Source organism: Numida meleagris, chromosome 2 (genome assembly GCF_002078875.1).
Source record: "Numida meleagris isolate 19003 breed g44 Domestic line chromosome 2, NumMel1.0, whole genome shotgun sequence".
In the NCBI taxonomy this organism is placed as follows: Eukaryota; Metazoa; Chordata; class Aves; order Galliformes; family Numididae; genus Numida; species Numida meleagris.
In genome coordinates this window covers 5848358-5865411 of record NC_034410.1, presented here as the reverse complement: position 1 = coordinate 5865411, position 17054 = coordinate 5848358, and the positions used below count along the sequence as shown (strand labels likewise).

Here is a 17054-nt window from a genome sequence, read left to right as displayed (position 1 = left end):
CATCTGTTGGTACTCATCTTCAGAGTATAAGGTTGGAAAGCTGTGCTGCTCTTTAGGCAACCTGGGAAATTTTCTTTCCAGGTAATCAAGGTGCTTGTCAAGGTAATTGAACTTTACAAATAGCTATGCTTTCTGCTCCCATTGCATTTACAATTTACAGTTATTCACAATTGATCTTCAGTGTATTCAGAAATTTTAATTCCTGATTCATTTTACTCGTCAAAGATTTTGTGTGTATATGTATATATAAAGTATAACCTTTTTCTATATAATTTTTGAACAGCAAATGCGTCAAAAAAGTAAGCAGCAAGCCAAAATAGAAGCCACACAGAAGCTTGAACAAGTGAAAAATGAGCAGCAACAACAGCAGCAGCAACAGCAACAGCAGCAGTTCGGTTCGCAGCAGCTTCTGAACCAGTCTGGCGCAGACACACCCAGCAGTGGGATCCAGAGCCCCTTAACACCTCAGGCTGGCAGTGGCAGCATGTCTCCTGCACAGCAAACATTCCATAAGGATCTATTTGCAAAGCAGCAGCTACCTGCTACGCCTACTTCAGCATCCTCAGATGATGTGTTCCTCAAACCACAAGCCCCACCCCCTACTCCAACCCGAATCCCAGTACATGATTCACTGTCTCAGTCTCAGACTCCTCAGACATCATCACAACAGATGTTTTCTCCAGGTTCCACAAACACAAGACCACCTTCTCCAATGGATCCATATGCTAAAATGGTAGGAACACCTAGACCAGCACCTAGTAATCAAAGCTTTGTTAGAAGAGGTAGCATTGCGCCGTTAGACGCCTGTGCACCACAGTCATCTATATCCAGGCCTGTTCAGGTAACTGAACCATCAGGAAGCAGGCCTTCTCCAGTCAGGGATTCATGTTCTTCATCTCCAAGTAGCAGTGATCCCTATGCAAAGCCACCAGACACACCCAGGCCTGTTATGACCTCAGATCAGTTCTCCAAACCATTGGGGGTCCCAAGATCACCCATGGTTATGGATCAGTCAGGGAAAGTTCCTTTAACAGCTGGGAGCAGTGATCCATTCACTAAGCCAGCTCCTAGAACTGATACATTTCAGAGACAGAGAGTAACTTCTGCTGATGCGTATGCACGGCCACCATTGACTCCTACTCCTGCTCCTGTTGATGGGAGCCCTGGACACTTTAAAACTCCCATGCGCCCACCTCAGTCTCCGCAAGATCCCTATGCATCAATGCCAGCTACACCAAGGCGTGTTGCTGTTGATCCATATGAAAGGCCTGCACTGACACCAAGGCCAGTGGATAACTTTTCCCATAATCAGCCTAATGATCCATACAGCCAGCCTCCCCTTACTCCTCATCCAGCAATAAAGGAATCTTTTGCCCATCCGCCCCGGATAGTGCGGCAACAGAGTGATTCTTTCCCTCAGTCTGGACCCATTTCAAGGCCAGCTTCTCAGGACCCTTATTCCCAGCCTCCAGGTACTCCTCGGCCAGTTGCTGATCCTTATGCCCAACCTCCAGGAACTCCTCGGCCCACCGCAGTTGATCCATATATGCAGCAACCACCCACACCAAGACCTGCACAGCCAGCGGATTTGTTTGCTCAGTCCCCAACAAATCAGAGACATTCTGATCCATACGCTCAACCTCCTGGAACACCAAGGCCTGTTCTGAATGATCCTTATTCTCAGCAACCAGCAACTCCGAGACCAGGAATACCAGAGGGTTTTAACAGACCTGCAATGACAAGACCGGGACTAATACCAAACAGAGATCCTTTCCTGCAGACATCACAGAACAGGTTGCAGGGCACTTTTGTCAGGCCATCAGACCCATGTTCTCAAACTCCCAGACCAGCAGGACCTGCAATAACAGATTCATTTAACCATGGTCCTTCTGCTCCAGCACGTGACCTTTATGATCAACCACCGATGACTCCAAGACCTCAGCCAGAATCTTTTGGAACTGGTCAACTAGCCCATGATGCTGCTGAACAGTCACGGCCTGGAGCTGAGGGCAACTTCAGTGCATCTGCCAATTCTCCGATGAGTTCTCAAGGACAGCAGTTCCCCAAAGTTTCACAAGGTCCTGGCCCAGCACCCACTACAGGAGTAACAGATACACAGAACACCATGAATATGTCTCAAGCAGATACTGAGAAATTACGACAGGTGAGTGTAATACTTAATGGCATCCAAATTTCAGAAGTAGTATTTTCCCCCACTTTTGTTAAATATTTGAAGACTTTTTTTAACATTAAACAAAAATGTATAATGTAGAATTCTCTGTTCGCTTTGTATGTTCATTTGGTTCTCTGGATAATGCATATGTGAAATATGATAACATCAGGAATTTTAAAAGAGTTTGGACAAAATCCAAAAAGGAAGTGAGGCCATTGTCAAAGCCATTGAAGATTTTGTCTACAGTATGAGAAAGAAACACCTTGAAAGGACAATTAATTCTATGTAGACAGTTAATGCTATAATAGATGAATTGTAGAACTGATTGTCAGTGACTTGTTCGCAGATTGAGAAGGAGGGTGTAGGCAGTGATCTTAGACTAGACATGAAACTTCTCAGATGGCCAGCAAAAATGTTGAGGTTATTTCTGCTGTTGGTCACTGCTCTTCTGCAGGAACATTCCCTCCAGGCTTTTATCAGTGAATGCTTGGCACCAGCCCTTACTGAGACATAGAATTACGTTCAACTTGTGGAAGGCTGCTTGGTCTTCTGTTTGGAAGGAGCAATGGGAAATGGATTTAGCGGAAAAATCGGCAATATTTCTCACACAAAGTCAGAGTAAATTCTATAGTAAATAGAATAGTATAGAGGAAAGAGTTTGTTGCTTCTACCTTAGTTGGCAAAATGGGTTCACGCTATACACTTTAACAAGAGACCTGGAGATAAAAATTGTGTTACCATCATCTTGCACTATCTAATCCCTCTCCTAAATTCCGAGGTGATTGTGGCAGTATAATGTTTTCCTGTAATGACTGAAGAATTTATTTCCTCCAAAAAGCTTAACACAGCAGAGTATAACACTTCCAAATACGTCAGCTGCAAAGTCAAGCACGATGATTTTTATTTTTTTTTTAAACAGCGACAGAAATTACGTGAAATTATTCTACAGCAACAGCAGCAGAAGAAGAATGCAGTTCGTCAGGAAAAAGCCTTACAGGATCCAGCAGCTCCTCCCCATGCAACTCCTCTCCAGCACTGGCAGCAAGACAACTTAAATCAAATTTTTAACCGCCCTCCTCCTCCGTATCCTGGGAATATTAGATCCTCTGTTGTCCCTCCAGGTGGGCCAAGGTTCACAGTGTACTCAAAAGATCAGCGTGGGCCATTTCCTGGTGATGGGCAGTTCAATAGGCCCCAGTTTCCAGGCGATATGAGCACAATGGGGATGAGACCTCACGGTCTTAGGTAAGCTCCTCAGTCTCTTACAACCGGGCTATTAAAGAGGTAGTTCTAAATTTACAGGAATTGTTAGATACAGAGCTTGGGGTTTTTTGAGATGAGAAATCATCTGAATGGTCTGCTGGAGCTGGTGGTTGTTCTGAGATTGTTATGTATAGTAAGCTTTACTGTAAGTATCTGTAACGTTAGAATGTGTATTTTGGTCCTTGGTTGGACTGGATGATCTTGTAGGTCTTTTCCAACCTAGCTAACTCTATGATTCTATGATTTTACACTTAGTAACACTGCTTTGCACTGTATTATTTTGTGCAAAATAAAAAATGGAGAAACTGCAATGCTTGTGGAAATTACTTTGAGCTGAATGACACTGTCAGCCAATGTTTTAGGGCAACTTTTTAAAAAAGAAAGGTCTGATTTGAGCTATGCTGTCTTAATAATAGATTAATGTAATATTTCTGTTTGGCTTTATAAGGAATGTATAATTCAATATTGACTTTTGTCTGTGCCATTTTTACAATGAATACTAATATTGACATATATTGTAGTCTTGGGAATAAATGTTTTCAATGTTTTGAATTTATTTCAGTAAATCCATACATTATTTTTTTAAGCATACTGCGTTGAATTAATATGTAGTTTATTTCTCAGATCTTACTATGACAGAGTTTTCTATCATTTATTACTGCAATTTAAAACAGGTTGTTTATTAAACATAATTAAAGCAATTATTTTATTGTAGTCATGAAGCGCATTTAAATATAAGCATAATCAGCAAAATATTTATTTAAATATTTTAATGAATGTATCATGGAAAGCATTTTGGTGAAGAGTTATGTAGTCAAGTATGACAGGCTGGGCAGTCCTGAAAAAAAAGGTAATTTATCTTTCGTACTTTATTTTAGATTTGGATTTCCAGGAGGTGGGCACGGCCCACAGTCAGGCCAGGAACGTTTCCTCAGTCCTCAGCAGGCAATGCAACGCACTGGAGTTCCACCACAGCTGAGAAGATCTCTGTCTATTGACATGCCTCGGCCAGTGAACAGTCCACAAATAAACAGTGCATCTGGGATCTCTCAGCATTTCCCTCCACAGGGAATTCAGGTTCAGCAGCACAATATATTGGGTCAGGCGTTTATTGAGTTACGTCACAGGGCTCCTGACGGGAGGCCGAGGCTGCCTTTTAATCCTTCTGCAACAAACATTATGGATCCAGCGGTGCAACATCAGCGACATGCAGGGTTTATTCCCAGGCAGGAATTTCCAGGCCCAAGACAGGCAGAACCACTGAGACATAATTCTCAAGGTATGCCTAACCAGTTGCAGATGTCAGCAGGATTGGAGCATATGGCACAACCCCAGCAAGATCAAATCAACCCTGACAACCCACCTGCACTTGTAATACGTTCTCTAAGCAATCCCCCAGTAGCTGATGCTTTCCCAGGACCGTCTTTGCCTACATCTGCACCAAGCGATGAGTCAGCAAATATGCAGATTCCCAACCAGTCGAGTGATGGTCTAGAAGAAAAGCTTGATCCTGATGATCCTGCTGTGAAAGATTTGGATGTGAAAGACCTTGATGGGGTTGAAGTCAAGGATTTGGACGATGAAGATCTGGAAAATTTGAATCTAGACACAGAGGATGGAAAAGGGGATGAACTGGACACTTTAGATAACTTGGAAACCAATGATCCTCACCTTGATGACCTTCTGAGATCTGGGGAATTTGATATAATTGCATACACTGACCCAGACCTTGATGTGGGGGATAAGAAAGGAATGTTTAATGAAGAACTAGATCTTAGTGTCCCCATTGATGTCAAGCTGGATATCCAGGGCAAGACAGAAGAAACAAAAGAGGAGCAAGGGGATAGAACTGTTGCTCATCCTGACACCCTGTCTTCGCCAAAGAAATCTACAACAGAAAATGAAATTAAAACAGAAATACTTTCCCCAAACACTCATGAGGAAAAGAAGAATGAAAGTGAAAAAAGTGATGGAAATGCAGAATCAACAAGTACTCAACAGGCTACTGAAGCAGAGTTAAAAGACGGAGAAAAGGCTCCTGTGCAGCCTGCTAACCTAGAATTCCCTGACAAAACTACTGCTGTTCCCAGTCAAGAAACAACTGTGCCTAGTCCAGATACTCAGGGATCTGCTCCAGTGCCTGTTCAAGGAGCAGTAAGTTCCTGCAGTATTTCTGGGTCCACACCAGTCCTCTCAAGTTTGCTAGCTAATGAAAGCTCAGATAGCGCCGAGCCCAGGACGCTAGCATCTCCCTCGCAGTCTTTGCCAACAACGCAACTGAACCATGCAGCAGGTATTCCACAAACACTACTGACACCTGGTGGACAGATCTTGGAAAACACTTTAAATTCCAATTTGACCATGGTTCCGCGAATAAACCATAATTTTTCTCAAGGGTCACCAAACCCAGGATTCATTCAGGGTCAGTCGGCTAATCATAACTTTGGGACAGGACAGGCTTCTAATCAAACTGTGGCTGTAACAAGCCGTCCTGGCCCTAGTGGCATATCTGGTCCCCAACAGATAATGCTCCCACAGCCATTAGCTCAGCAACAAAATCGAGAGAGACCATTACTGCTAGAGGAACAGCCACTTCTTCTGCAGGATCTTTTGGATCAGGAAAGGCAGGAGCAGCAGCAGCAGCGGCAGATGCAAGCCATGATTCGCCAACGTTCAGAGCCTTTTTTCCCCAATATTGGTATGTGGTGACCTGTTCGTGTCTTGTGTTCTGGTTTGTTATGTAAAGAGTCAAAATTAAATAGTTAAACATTCTTTAGCACTGAATGAAGCTGGTAGGTATTTGGAATATGAAGATGGCATAGCAAAAAAAAAGCAACCTGAGTAGTAGGTATAATGGAAGTCTGGAAATTGAAAATGTAGGTGAAGTGCTGAACCTTTGCAGAGCTCATACTGAGTTTACCAGGATTAGGGTAACACTGTGTTAATGCTAATTTATCCGTTACCAGCTCTTGTCACTTCATATGTGATACGGCATTAAGTGTACCCTTTGTAAGCAAAATTAAGTGATCAAATGCAATAGCTGACCTTTGGATACCCAGTATCCTAATTTTCTGTTTGAGGCTGTTTTACTACACTTTTTTTTTTTGGCAGTGTTCAGGGTGTCTCACAGAGATCATCGAATGTAGTCAAGCCATCCTCGATGGCTAAGATGGCTTCCAAAGGTCCCTTCCAACCTCACCAGTTCTGTACTCCCTCATAGGATATAGGGCTGTTGGTCAGTCCTGTTTGTCCAGCTCTACTGGGGCAACTAACAGGAGAGATGGCAGGAGAGAGCATGGTTTTCATGCTTATGGGTCTTTTCAGATGCTGACTGGGGCATCTGCCACGTGCTTTTCTGCCTGTAGTTCTACCAATAATAGCAGAGTGGCTGAACAGGTTTGCTTAGCATCTTTGTGATGGTGTGTCAGTTTTGCCAATTGAACTGAGAAACAACTGCTCCGCATGATTCTTTGAACTATAAATAGAATTTATGATCTGTTGGCTCATAGACCAAATTTATTCTAGAGCCCTTCTCAACCTGATCTGCTTTCCTTCGTGTGTTATGGCTGAAAACAAGAGTTACAGCCAGATTAACTTGCCTTGGGGGGTATATGAAACAACATATTAGCCATGAAATTCAAAATGAAGAGGACAAGTAATTTGAAATAGTAATGCAGTTGAGTTGTTTTGCTGATGATTTATGTATGAACGAGATATAAATAAGTCAGTTCCAATTAATAACTTGCAACATTTTGTTATATAATTCAGTTGCACTGTCTGTCTTTTCTAGATTTTGATGCGATTACTGATCCTATAATGAAAGCAAAAATGGTAGCTCTCAAGGGGATCAATAAAGTCATGGCTCAGAGCAACATGGGGATGCCACCAATGGTTATGAACAGGTAGGCAATGCTTGAATACCTTCTTCAGGGCTGCTAAATATAAAGGGGCATAGTAGAGCTGTGGACGGCATGGCTTAGTAAAGGTGTTTGTAAGGTCTATTTGAACATAGTAAGATAATACTCTACCCCAAGTTATTTATTATAGCTTCCAGAATTTTATATTATTGCAACCTAATCTGGATAACTTCAATAGCAGAATTTTCCAGCTGCACAGATACTAATTGAATAGCTTATGTTCACTGGTTTATCTTGCTCTTTCTTGATGTAATGAAAATGTTTTTTTTTGTTTGTTTGTTTTAAATCCATGCTCTATCACCTTTACATGGAAAATGTTTCCTTCTCAATTGTCATCATAGGCTGAGGCCTTCAGAACTGTGTTTGGTTTTGCTCTGTAAAGAGGGATTCTTGGAATACTGCAGGCATTTGTTTAAAACTGCTTCTGAGTCAAATTCATCTACCCCTACTGCGGTGTCTGTTGTGCACTGTGAGATCTAAAGGCAGTGTTCCTTTTCTCCTTTACGTTACAATATTTTAAACTCAGACATTTTCTTCTGTGTGCCTTCGCTGTTTCAGCACGGTGTGTCATGTGGAGTTCAGCTCTCTGAAGAGTGTAAAATGCAATAGTATAAACCAAGGGCAACGTATTACGGGTTCAAAAAGGAAATAAAATGCTGCAGATTTTGAAAAAGTTACAGAAGTTAAAGCCTATAAATATTTGCATGCTTTGTTTAAGTGCAGTGTAATACAGAATGCTCTCTTCCTCAAAATACCCACCAGTTTTAAAAGTTGCAATTTCATTTTGTGTCTGTGTATCAATAGGTTTCCTTTTATGGGTCAGCCGGTGCCTGGGGCTCAGGCCAGCGAAGGCCAAAATCATATGCAGCAGGCGATTGCACAGGTAGTACAACTTGACATGGAGTTTACTGCAGAAGTCTTTAATAATGATAACTAGATTTTGTTATAACTGAATCATTATTTAATTTCCTTCTCTGTATATTTTTCTGGAATTTCTAGGATGGAAGTTTGACACCTCAGATTTCTAGACCTAATCCTCCTAATTTTGGTCCTGGCTTTGTCAGTAAGTACACATCAACCAGTTTGTTGTTTTATCACGCTTTTCTAAATAAAATGTCCATGAACTGATTTCTCTCTAAAAATTAATCCTTTTAAAATCGTATCATTTCATCATTACAGTACCAGTTCATGAAGGAGTGCATGATAAATTATATTTTTTTCTAGAAAACTGTCCTCGAAGAAGCACCATTACGAATAGGGGAGCCAGGAGGAACAGTTAATTAGCATTATTTGTGTTTGTGTGAGAGTAGTAATTGTGTTTAGCTGACAGGCTGCTACCTCAAAAATCAGGTCATAGAATCATAGAATCTTTGGAGCTGGAAGGGGCCCTTAAAGGCCATCTGATCCAACCCCCCTCCAGTGAACAGGGGCACCCACAGCTCCATCAGCTGCTCAGAGCCCCATCCAGCCTGACCCTGGGTGTCTCCAGGGATGGGGCATCCACATCCTCTCTGTGCAACCAGTCTTCTATTGAGTTTTCGTATTCGGAGCTCAGTGAGAACAAGAATCTGTATTGATGGGTTATTTTTTATTTAAAAAGCAAAAAGGTTTTTGCAACATCACTGTCATTTTAAAAATACCAATAAAAGCTTTCCAAGCTTTAATTAGGCGAATTGACTGGGAACTGTAGTTGCCAAAAGTAGAATTATATAGCTCTAGTGTGTTGCTTTTTTACTTCTGCTTGCCCTTGATCAGTTGCAAGTCCTTGTCTCTGTGATGAGAAGGAGAATGATTAGCAGGAATTAAAACTGAGCGTATGCTGGGAGAGGAAGACCGTGTACGAAGAAGCATTACTACAAAAGCTTTACTTGGTATTTATGAATAAGAAACAGAAGCAAACACATTCACCTTTTCCAGAAACAGAATCTGCAATATTAAATGAGAAGCTTTAGTAATATTTTCTGTGTTAATTTCTGGTGAGATTCTAAATGGGACTCAGCAGTAGCCTGGCTCAGGTTGGGGGTGGTGGTTCTGAGCAGTTGAGAAAATCTGTTCTTCATTTCATCGGTAGTTATTCTTACCTGGACCTTGTTAATATTTCAGTACTTTCCATCTGCAGTTACTCTCCATCATTTCCACTCAGTTGTCCCTTCGGGTTACGTGATTAGTTTCACAGAATATATCACTGAAAGAATTAGTGCCCCTTGAGGCTGTAGATAGCTCTGTGAATCGATTCGGTTGAGCTGTTAGGTTCAGTGACTGTTTCTACTGCAACGACTGTGAAAGAGGAATGTGGTAGGGACTGGAGCACAAGGAAAAGGGGGTTGTACTGAAATCATACTGTTGTATGGATATCTTTATTCTTTATACGAGATAAACGTTCCTCACCAGGAAAATTCCATGCCTTGTTCCTGATGATCCAGTTCAGTGCCACAGTGTGATCACAAGACAAATGATACTGTCACCAAACCTTGTGTCTCGCTTTCTGGGCTTAGTGCCAATGAAGTGTGTTATTGGACATGATTGTTTTGCCTCCAGAAAAATATATGAGAGCAATGGATTGCTCCTAGCAGATCAGTGTTTCTCATTTGGAAAATGAGTAACGTCACAGTCACAGTCTATGAGAGTATGGTTGTTTGTGGGGAGGAAGAGGCACTGATGCTGAAGGCACCGTGCTGATGGTCAAAGAGAAAGTTATTTTTACAATGGAAACAAGATGTAAAAAAATCCTTAGGGTTTTTGGGTTTGTTTTCTTGCAGTAACTTACATCGTAGGGTAGATGTATTTTCATTCCTTCTATTATAATTCATAATAAATGATTAGTCAGATGTATGTCGTATAGCCCAGATTTTCAGACATTTCTAAAAACAAATCAGCCTGCCCCAATACCTTTTCCATTCCTAACGATCTTTCAAAATTTCTGTCAAAAGAAGTGAAGCTTATGCCATCTGTGATTAGAAATAAGTGATGTGTTACACTCCAGAATATAAATTGGTGCGTTCCCTTTGGATTCGTACTCTAGTTTCTATGATCAGTAGTGGCTGGAAGTTGATCTCAGCTGAAAGTGGGTAATGTTTTATCCACTTTCTGTTTTGTGTCTACAGTGGAGTGTGTCTTTCTCTGCTAGTGGAGAATGCTTTTCTCTGCTCCCTCACACGATTGTTTCTAGAAGTGGGGAGCGTGGTGTGATGGGGATGTTGTTGTGGAGGGTTTCATTGCACTTTTCACTGTCGGTTAAATAACGTGTAACTCTCCCTTACTGCTTAGCTATTCCAGTTCAGTTCAAATTGTCTTGCCCTCTTCAATCAGTGATTGATTAGGATTTAATTTTGAAGTATAAAGCAGGTCTCGGCGCGTTTCCAGTCCCATATACCATCTTTCTTACATTTCATGAATTGATGATGAATGTTTTTGATGTTCATTTTCTTTCTTAAATCTATTTTTGTTATTATTTCTGAGTGTACCAAACTCCTCTGCAAGCATCAGAAATAATTAGACCATATTTCATTTAAATTCATGTTCTTGTTCCCTAATCTCTTTCCCTCTACCCGAGTCCTTCCCCAGGCCTTCCACGTGCCCTTTCCTGTGGCAGGCAGGGTTCTACCAGGCTCTGCAGCTGATTTCAAAGCTGGATTTGCTCGCTGGCCAGCATGTGTACACGTACTGTCCAGATAGTGGGTGGTGTCTCTCAAAATTAAGGGACTAAGTTAAAACTGCTTACCCACTAAGGGCAGTCCTTTGATTCCCTGTCTCCTTTACACAGATCATTCCAAGAGCTTAGTATCTCTTGAGATCTCAACTCCTCTGTCAAATTTGGCTGAACTTGACCAGCAGCTTTGTAAAATAAGAGGGGGACGTGACTTTTAAACTTCCATCTCTAAAAAGTACGATGAGATCATATTGTGTTATTTCCCTTGTCTCCTAGATGATTCACAAAGAAAGCAGTATGAGGAATGGCTGCAAGAAACACAACAGCTTCTTCAAATGCAACAGAAGTACCTTGAGGAGCAAATTGGAGCGCACAGAAAATCAAAAAAAGCACTCTCAGCAAAACAGCGTACGGCCAAAAAAGCTGGCCGTGAGTTCCCGGAGGAGGATGCAGAGCAGCTCAAGCACGTTACGGAGCAGCAAAGTATGGTCCAAAAACAGCTCGAACAGGTAACTACCAGGAAACCAAACCGATCGCCTTAGTACTGAGCTGTTGTACTGGTATGACTCTTTTCTTTAGGTCTGCTAAAACATGAGTTGAAATGCTTAAATCCAGTGGAGGTTATGTGAAGGGAGCTATTCTGTATCATACATCATGTGCGTAGCTGCATTACTCTGGATCACCAATGGCAATGGAGTTGTAGGAGAATGTACTACAGCAAAACCTATGACCAGAAGCTGTTTTAGAAGTTTGGGAAGAGGAGAATATTTTAGCAAAATGATTTACAACAGAGTTCCTAGAACCAAGAAAAACATAAATGAAAGATTTAGACTGCAAAGGAGGAAAGTCTAAGCATTGTAAGGCTCTGTTTCAAGACGGAATGAATTTCCTAACTCTGACTTTTTTCAGATGTCTTAATGTAATCAGTACCTCTTGGAAATATGCCTATTAAATGTTACTCTTTGAAAATCTCTCTTCATTACATTTTTAATGTTAGTGTGGTTTTATCATCTGTCTCATTTTTAGGTACTAATCATTAGTGTATTGTCTGCTACTGTATCCTGGAATAGCAAAGGTGAAAGGGATATCTGGAGATAATCTGGTTAAGTCTCCTGATGGATGGAGAACTAGCTTCATGGTTAGATCAGATTGCTCAGGGCCACATCAATCAAGTTTTGATAATTCTTCAAAGGCAGAGGTTTCCCAGCCTCTCTGGAGCCCTGTTCCAATGTGTAACCACTTTCACTGTGTTTTTTTTTTTCTTTCTTTCTTTATATTCATTTGGAATTTCACTTGCTGCATCTTGTAACTGTAATTATAGTAAATGAGACTAAAGTTAAGCCTGCAATTACTTTGATATATCAATGGTTTGGCCAACAGTACTAAAAGCTATTCTCCTCAAGTCATCATTTAGAAATTATCTGGCACAGCGTTTCCTTACTGTACAGGTGGGGAATCTTTTCGTTGTCAGTCAGGAACAAGTAGTCCTGCCAAACACTAAAACACTTTAGACTTACCTTTTATTAATATGAGGTAAAAAATTGGCAGCAGCTGCTTGGAGTGGAGTCCTAAGTGATACCTGACTCCCAAGTTCTTGCTCCTCTGTTGCCTCAAGGCAGAGCATGCATTGGATAGAGTATGTGTTGGCTTGTCTTCACTATGCAGGAGAAGGATGATGCAGATAATGATGTCCGTCGTTTCCTCCTTTCTTTTTCTTCTGCAATGAATAATAAGTAGAATAAATGCAAAAATACTAACTTTAGCCATCTCTATCAAATATACTTCAGTCTATTCTTACAGTGGGGTTATGTCAGAGTAACGGCTGACAATGGCATTGCTGGCAGGTTCCTTTAGTGCCTTGTAATTAAGGCTATTTGTAAATCAGGCTAAAGCACTGATGCAGACCAGTCATCCAGATCATAAGCAGCACTTTCTTATACACCTGGATAGAAATTATTAAGTAAGTTTTCACTAAAGTGTATTTTTCAAGGATTTTGTATTTAAAGCAATCTATCACTCTTTAAAATCAGATCAAACCCCTTTTTGTGGAATCAAGCTTCTGTTATTTTTTCAAAAAGGATAGGCTATATGCATGTATAGAGAAAACTCTCGAATCCCTGTGAATTTTTGGAGCTGGTCACAGGCACAGAGAAACTGGAGCTGACTCAGTGCAATGTGAGCTTATGTCTGACAGGGTTATTAGCTCAGGCACAGAGCCATGCAGACACAACCATGTTGTTTCTATGGCTAGGGCAGCTTAACCGCTTTGGTGTGGCACCGTGCCTGTGCTAATAAGCTCTACATCATTCTCCGCTGCTCAGGGAAAATCACTAGGTTGGTCTGCACAGGTACTGGCCCTGTGAGGTCTCATCTACCTCCAGGTACAGTCACAGGACTCATCAGCACTGCATATCCAAGCCTAGTGGTTTGGATGCCTCCTTGTGTAATCAAACAGAGCTGACGCAGTTATGGCAGCGTACCGACTGAAAAGTCCTGGGGCACTGTGCTGTGCGGTGCAGATGGATCCACTTGGTGGCTTTATGCAATGGCACAGTTTATCTGGCAGTATCAGTGCCAAACTAGAACTCATAAGTCGTCTTGGACCTGGGATCACTCTATTAAATAGCCTTTGGGGCTTCATCTGCCCTGCGTTCTGTATTGCGTCCTGTAATATCTCTGTTGTCCGGAGCTTTGTAGTTTCTCTCTTGCCCCATTTTTAGTTATGTTATGGACTTTTCCTATCAGTACAGACAGCAAATGGAAGCTGGAGAAGTCGTAATCTAACAAAGAGAAGTAGGGGAGAGAGGGAGGTTCCACAGTCTATACATCACTAACCAGGGGATTGCAAGCCCTTTCAATTTCTTAGAGAGCAGCGTAGTTAGGTATCTATTGTGTTTCCAAAGTACTCTCTGTTATCCTGCTGACTCCATCCTATCCTTTCATTGGCTTCTCTCATTTGCCTTAAAAATAAATCACTGGACTTAACTTCCTGCATCTGAGTCCAGTTTATTTTCATCCTAAAATAATATTTGTTCAAGCAGCAGTTGTCTTTTTCCTCTGCTGTGTGATGTATGGGGTTCTGCCTATGAGTAAATGGGAATTTGCCTCACTGTTTTCCTGCAAGCTTTTTCTTTTCAGCTGTATCTTTAAAAAAAATGTACATTGATGTGTGAATATCATCTATCTCACAGCTTCCTTTTTCCTGTCTGTTCCCAGCTATTGTGACATAGATAAGATCTGTACAAAGATCGCTTTGATTTTAGGTTTTAATGTTATCTAGCACAGTGCAATCTTGGTATACAGTTAGAACTATCAGGCACCGTTACTTTTTTCTAAAATTTTGGAATGGGTGTTATTCCTAATCGAAAAAAGAGGCATTTAACCTTAGAAAGGGAGAGAAAATAAGACAGCACAGAAGTGCTGTTTTCACACAAGCTTCATTTTCTACTGATCCTTTTTTTCTGATCCTTTACAGTCAGTGTGTGTCAAAGATGAGTAATGACTTCTTTAATTTACAGATTCGAAAGCAACAGAAAGAACATGCAGAACTAATTGAGGAATATCGAATCAAGCAGCAGCAGCAGCAGCAGCAGCAGTGTGGAATGGCACCCCATGCTATAATGCCAGGAGTCCAGGCTCAGCCACCAATGGTTCCAGCAGGAGCATCACCAGCAATGAATCAGCAGAACTTCCCCATGGTGGCACAACAGCTCCAGCATCAGCAGCATCCCGTGGTGATCCCGGGGCAGACCAACCCAACCAGAATGCCCAGTATTTCTGGTTGGCAATCCACAAATCCCCCCGCAGGTCATATTTCCATTAATCCAGCAAGGATGCAGCCTCCAATGACACCTCTGCCAATTACTCCCGGTACACCGGCTCCCGTGCCTGGTCCAAATGCAGCTGCACAGTCAGGGCCACCACCGAGGGTGGAGTTTGATGACAACAACCCTTTTAGTGAAAGTTTCCAAGAGAGAGAAAGAAAGGAGCGTTTACGGGAGCAACAGGAACGGCAGCGCATTCAGCTTATGCAGGAGGTGGACCGACAGAGGGCTTTACAGCAGAGAATGGAACTGGAACAGCACGGCATGATAGGGTCTGAATTAAATAACAGAGCATCCTTGTCTCAGATACCTTTCTTTAACTCCGACCTACCTTGTGATTTCATACAAACCCCGCGTCCTCTTCAGCAGTCTCCACAGCATCAGCAGCAACAAATGGGACAGATGCTGCAACAGGGTCCTGTGAACTCGCCTCCTGCCACGAATTTCATGCAGAGCAATGAGCGGAGGCCAGTGGGACCTACAACTTTTGGACCTGATGCACCTGCTGTTCCAGGTGGATCCTCTAATTTCCATAATGTAAAACAAGCTCACGGGAATCTTCCTGGGGCCACCTTTACGCAGAACCAGGTCAGGCCTCCATTTGCTCCTGCTGCACCTTCATCTACAGTTCCTTCATCCGCAGCACTGAGCAGTGGTGCCCCGTGTGGTTCGGACACTAGCGTGCCCCAGGGAGCAAACTTCCCTGGGTCCAGCCAGTCCCTCATACAGCTGTATTCTGACATAATTCCAGAAGAGAAAGGGAAAAAGAAAAGGACACGAAAAAAGAAAAAGGATGATGATGCCGAGTCGATCAAAGCCCCATCGACTCCGCATTCGGACATAACTGCACCATCAACTCCGACCATTTCTGATTCTACCTCCACCCCCACAGTTAACACCCCCAGTGAACTGCCTCGTCATCAAGATGAACAAGAGTCAGTGGAGGTAACGGGTCCATCAACATCTAATGCAGCAGAGAGCCAGACCTCTCCAGAACTGGAATGTCAGCTGCCCAGCAGCAGCTTGCCACCGAAACAGCCAGGTGTGAGTACAGAGACCGACAAGGCCAAACCAGACACACCTACTGGCATTCAAGAAGTTAAACTAGAAAAGGCAGAAACCGATCAGTGCTCAGGTCAAGCTGAGCCTAAAACAGAAAATCAAAGCGCTATTAAGGTGGAAGAAGATAAGGTCTCATCACAGCCTCCCTCTTCAGCTCAGAGCCCAGCACAGCCAGCTAGCATTCCGGCAGCCAAAGGGGAATCAGGGAATGAGTTGCTCAAGCACCTGCTTAAAAACAAGAAATCCTCATCTCTTCTGAACCAGAAATCAGAGAGTAGCTGTCGAACAGAAGAAGAGGCTGCTGGAGATAAGAAGTTGACAGAGAAGCAGAATCCAGCTGAAGGAATGGTGAGCCTCTTACTGCTTTTGTTGTGCAACGGTTACCAACACTCGGAGGCTGTTTTTTCTCTCTAATTATTTTTAATTGAAGGAGGCATTAATTCTTTGTGTTAATGGCATTATATGATTTAATAATTTATAAGGCATTTAAAGGCAACTAGAAAAATTGCTTTCTATGGAGGTAGGATACACTTGAGACTTCGTATACTTCAATTATTTTATTGTAGCCTTCAGTCTCTACACTTTTGTTTTATTAGTCTCCCAACTCTAAACACATCCTTGAAATAAGATGTAAATCCGTTCAAAATGAATAAAAACTGCTAAACATAATTGTGAGCAGCAGGTAACTTGGGGAAATGTACGACAGGAATAGCTGTGAGTCCTTGTGTCAGGGCTTGTGCAGAGCCGTTTAGAATAATAATTGGGAAGAAGAAACTAGACCTTCTTTTGGCTTGACACCACCTGCTGCATTGCCAGGTCCCATTCTGATTGTTTTTACACAACTGTCCTTTTATATCAAGAAGGGCTTTGCAAATCTGTGCTAGCTGTGTTTTAGTGCAGACCAGGGTACAGACAAGAACTGATTCACAGTACTGTTTCTGTTTCTGACCTCCAAATACATTTGTACTAATAATATTAACTTATGCCTTTTTTTCTGTAACCAAGTTTTCCTTTCATTATGCCCTCATGAAAATCTCCAAGGCTGCATGCCCTTGTAACTTTATTTTAGTGGGTGTTGAAAAGAAAGTATTTCTGCTCTGTGAGCTTTAATGGTGATTTCAGATGTCAGCGGTGTTAGTGGTAAGTCACAATTCTGTGTGCAGGGA

General features: G+C 42.1%; 1 protein-coding gene across 10 annotated transcripts in view; it reads left to right on the top strand.

The window, feature by feature from the left end:
* KMT2C (lysine methyltransferase 2C) overlaps positions 1-17054 on the top strand; it is a 190043-nt gene that overhangs the window by 151071 nt on the left and 21918 nt on the right. For all 10 annotated transcript variants that reach the window (XM_021387086.1, XM_021387078.1, XM_021387082.1 and 7 more), the window contains 8 exons: positions 284-2164; positions 3093-3418; positions 4315-6134; positions 7227-7338; positions 8158-8236; positions 8353-8416; positions 11279-11511; positions 14521-16236. In XM_021387086.1, coding sequence (XP_021242761.1) covers positions 284-2164; positions 3093-3418; positions 4315-6134; positions 7227-7338; positions 8158-8236; positions 8353-8416; positions 11279-11511; positions 14521-16236 — 6231 coding nt within the window. The remainder of the gene's footprint in view (positions 1-283; positions 2165-3092; positions 3419-4314; positions 6135-7226; positions 7339-8157; positions 8237-8352; positions 8417-11278; positions 11512-14520; positions 16237-17054) is intronic.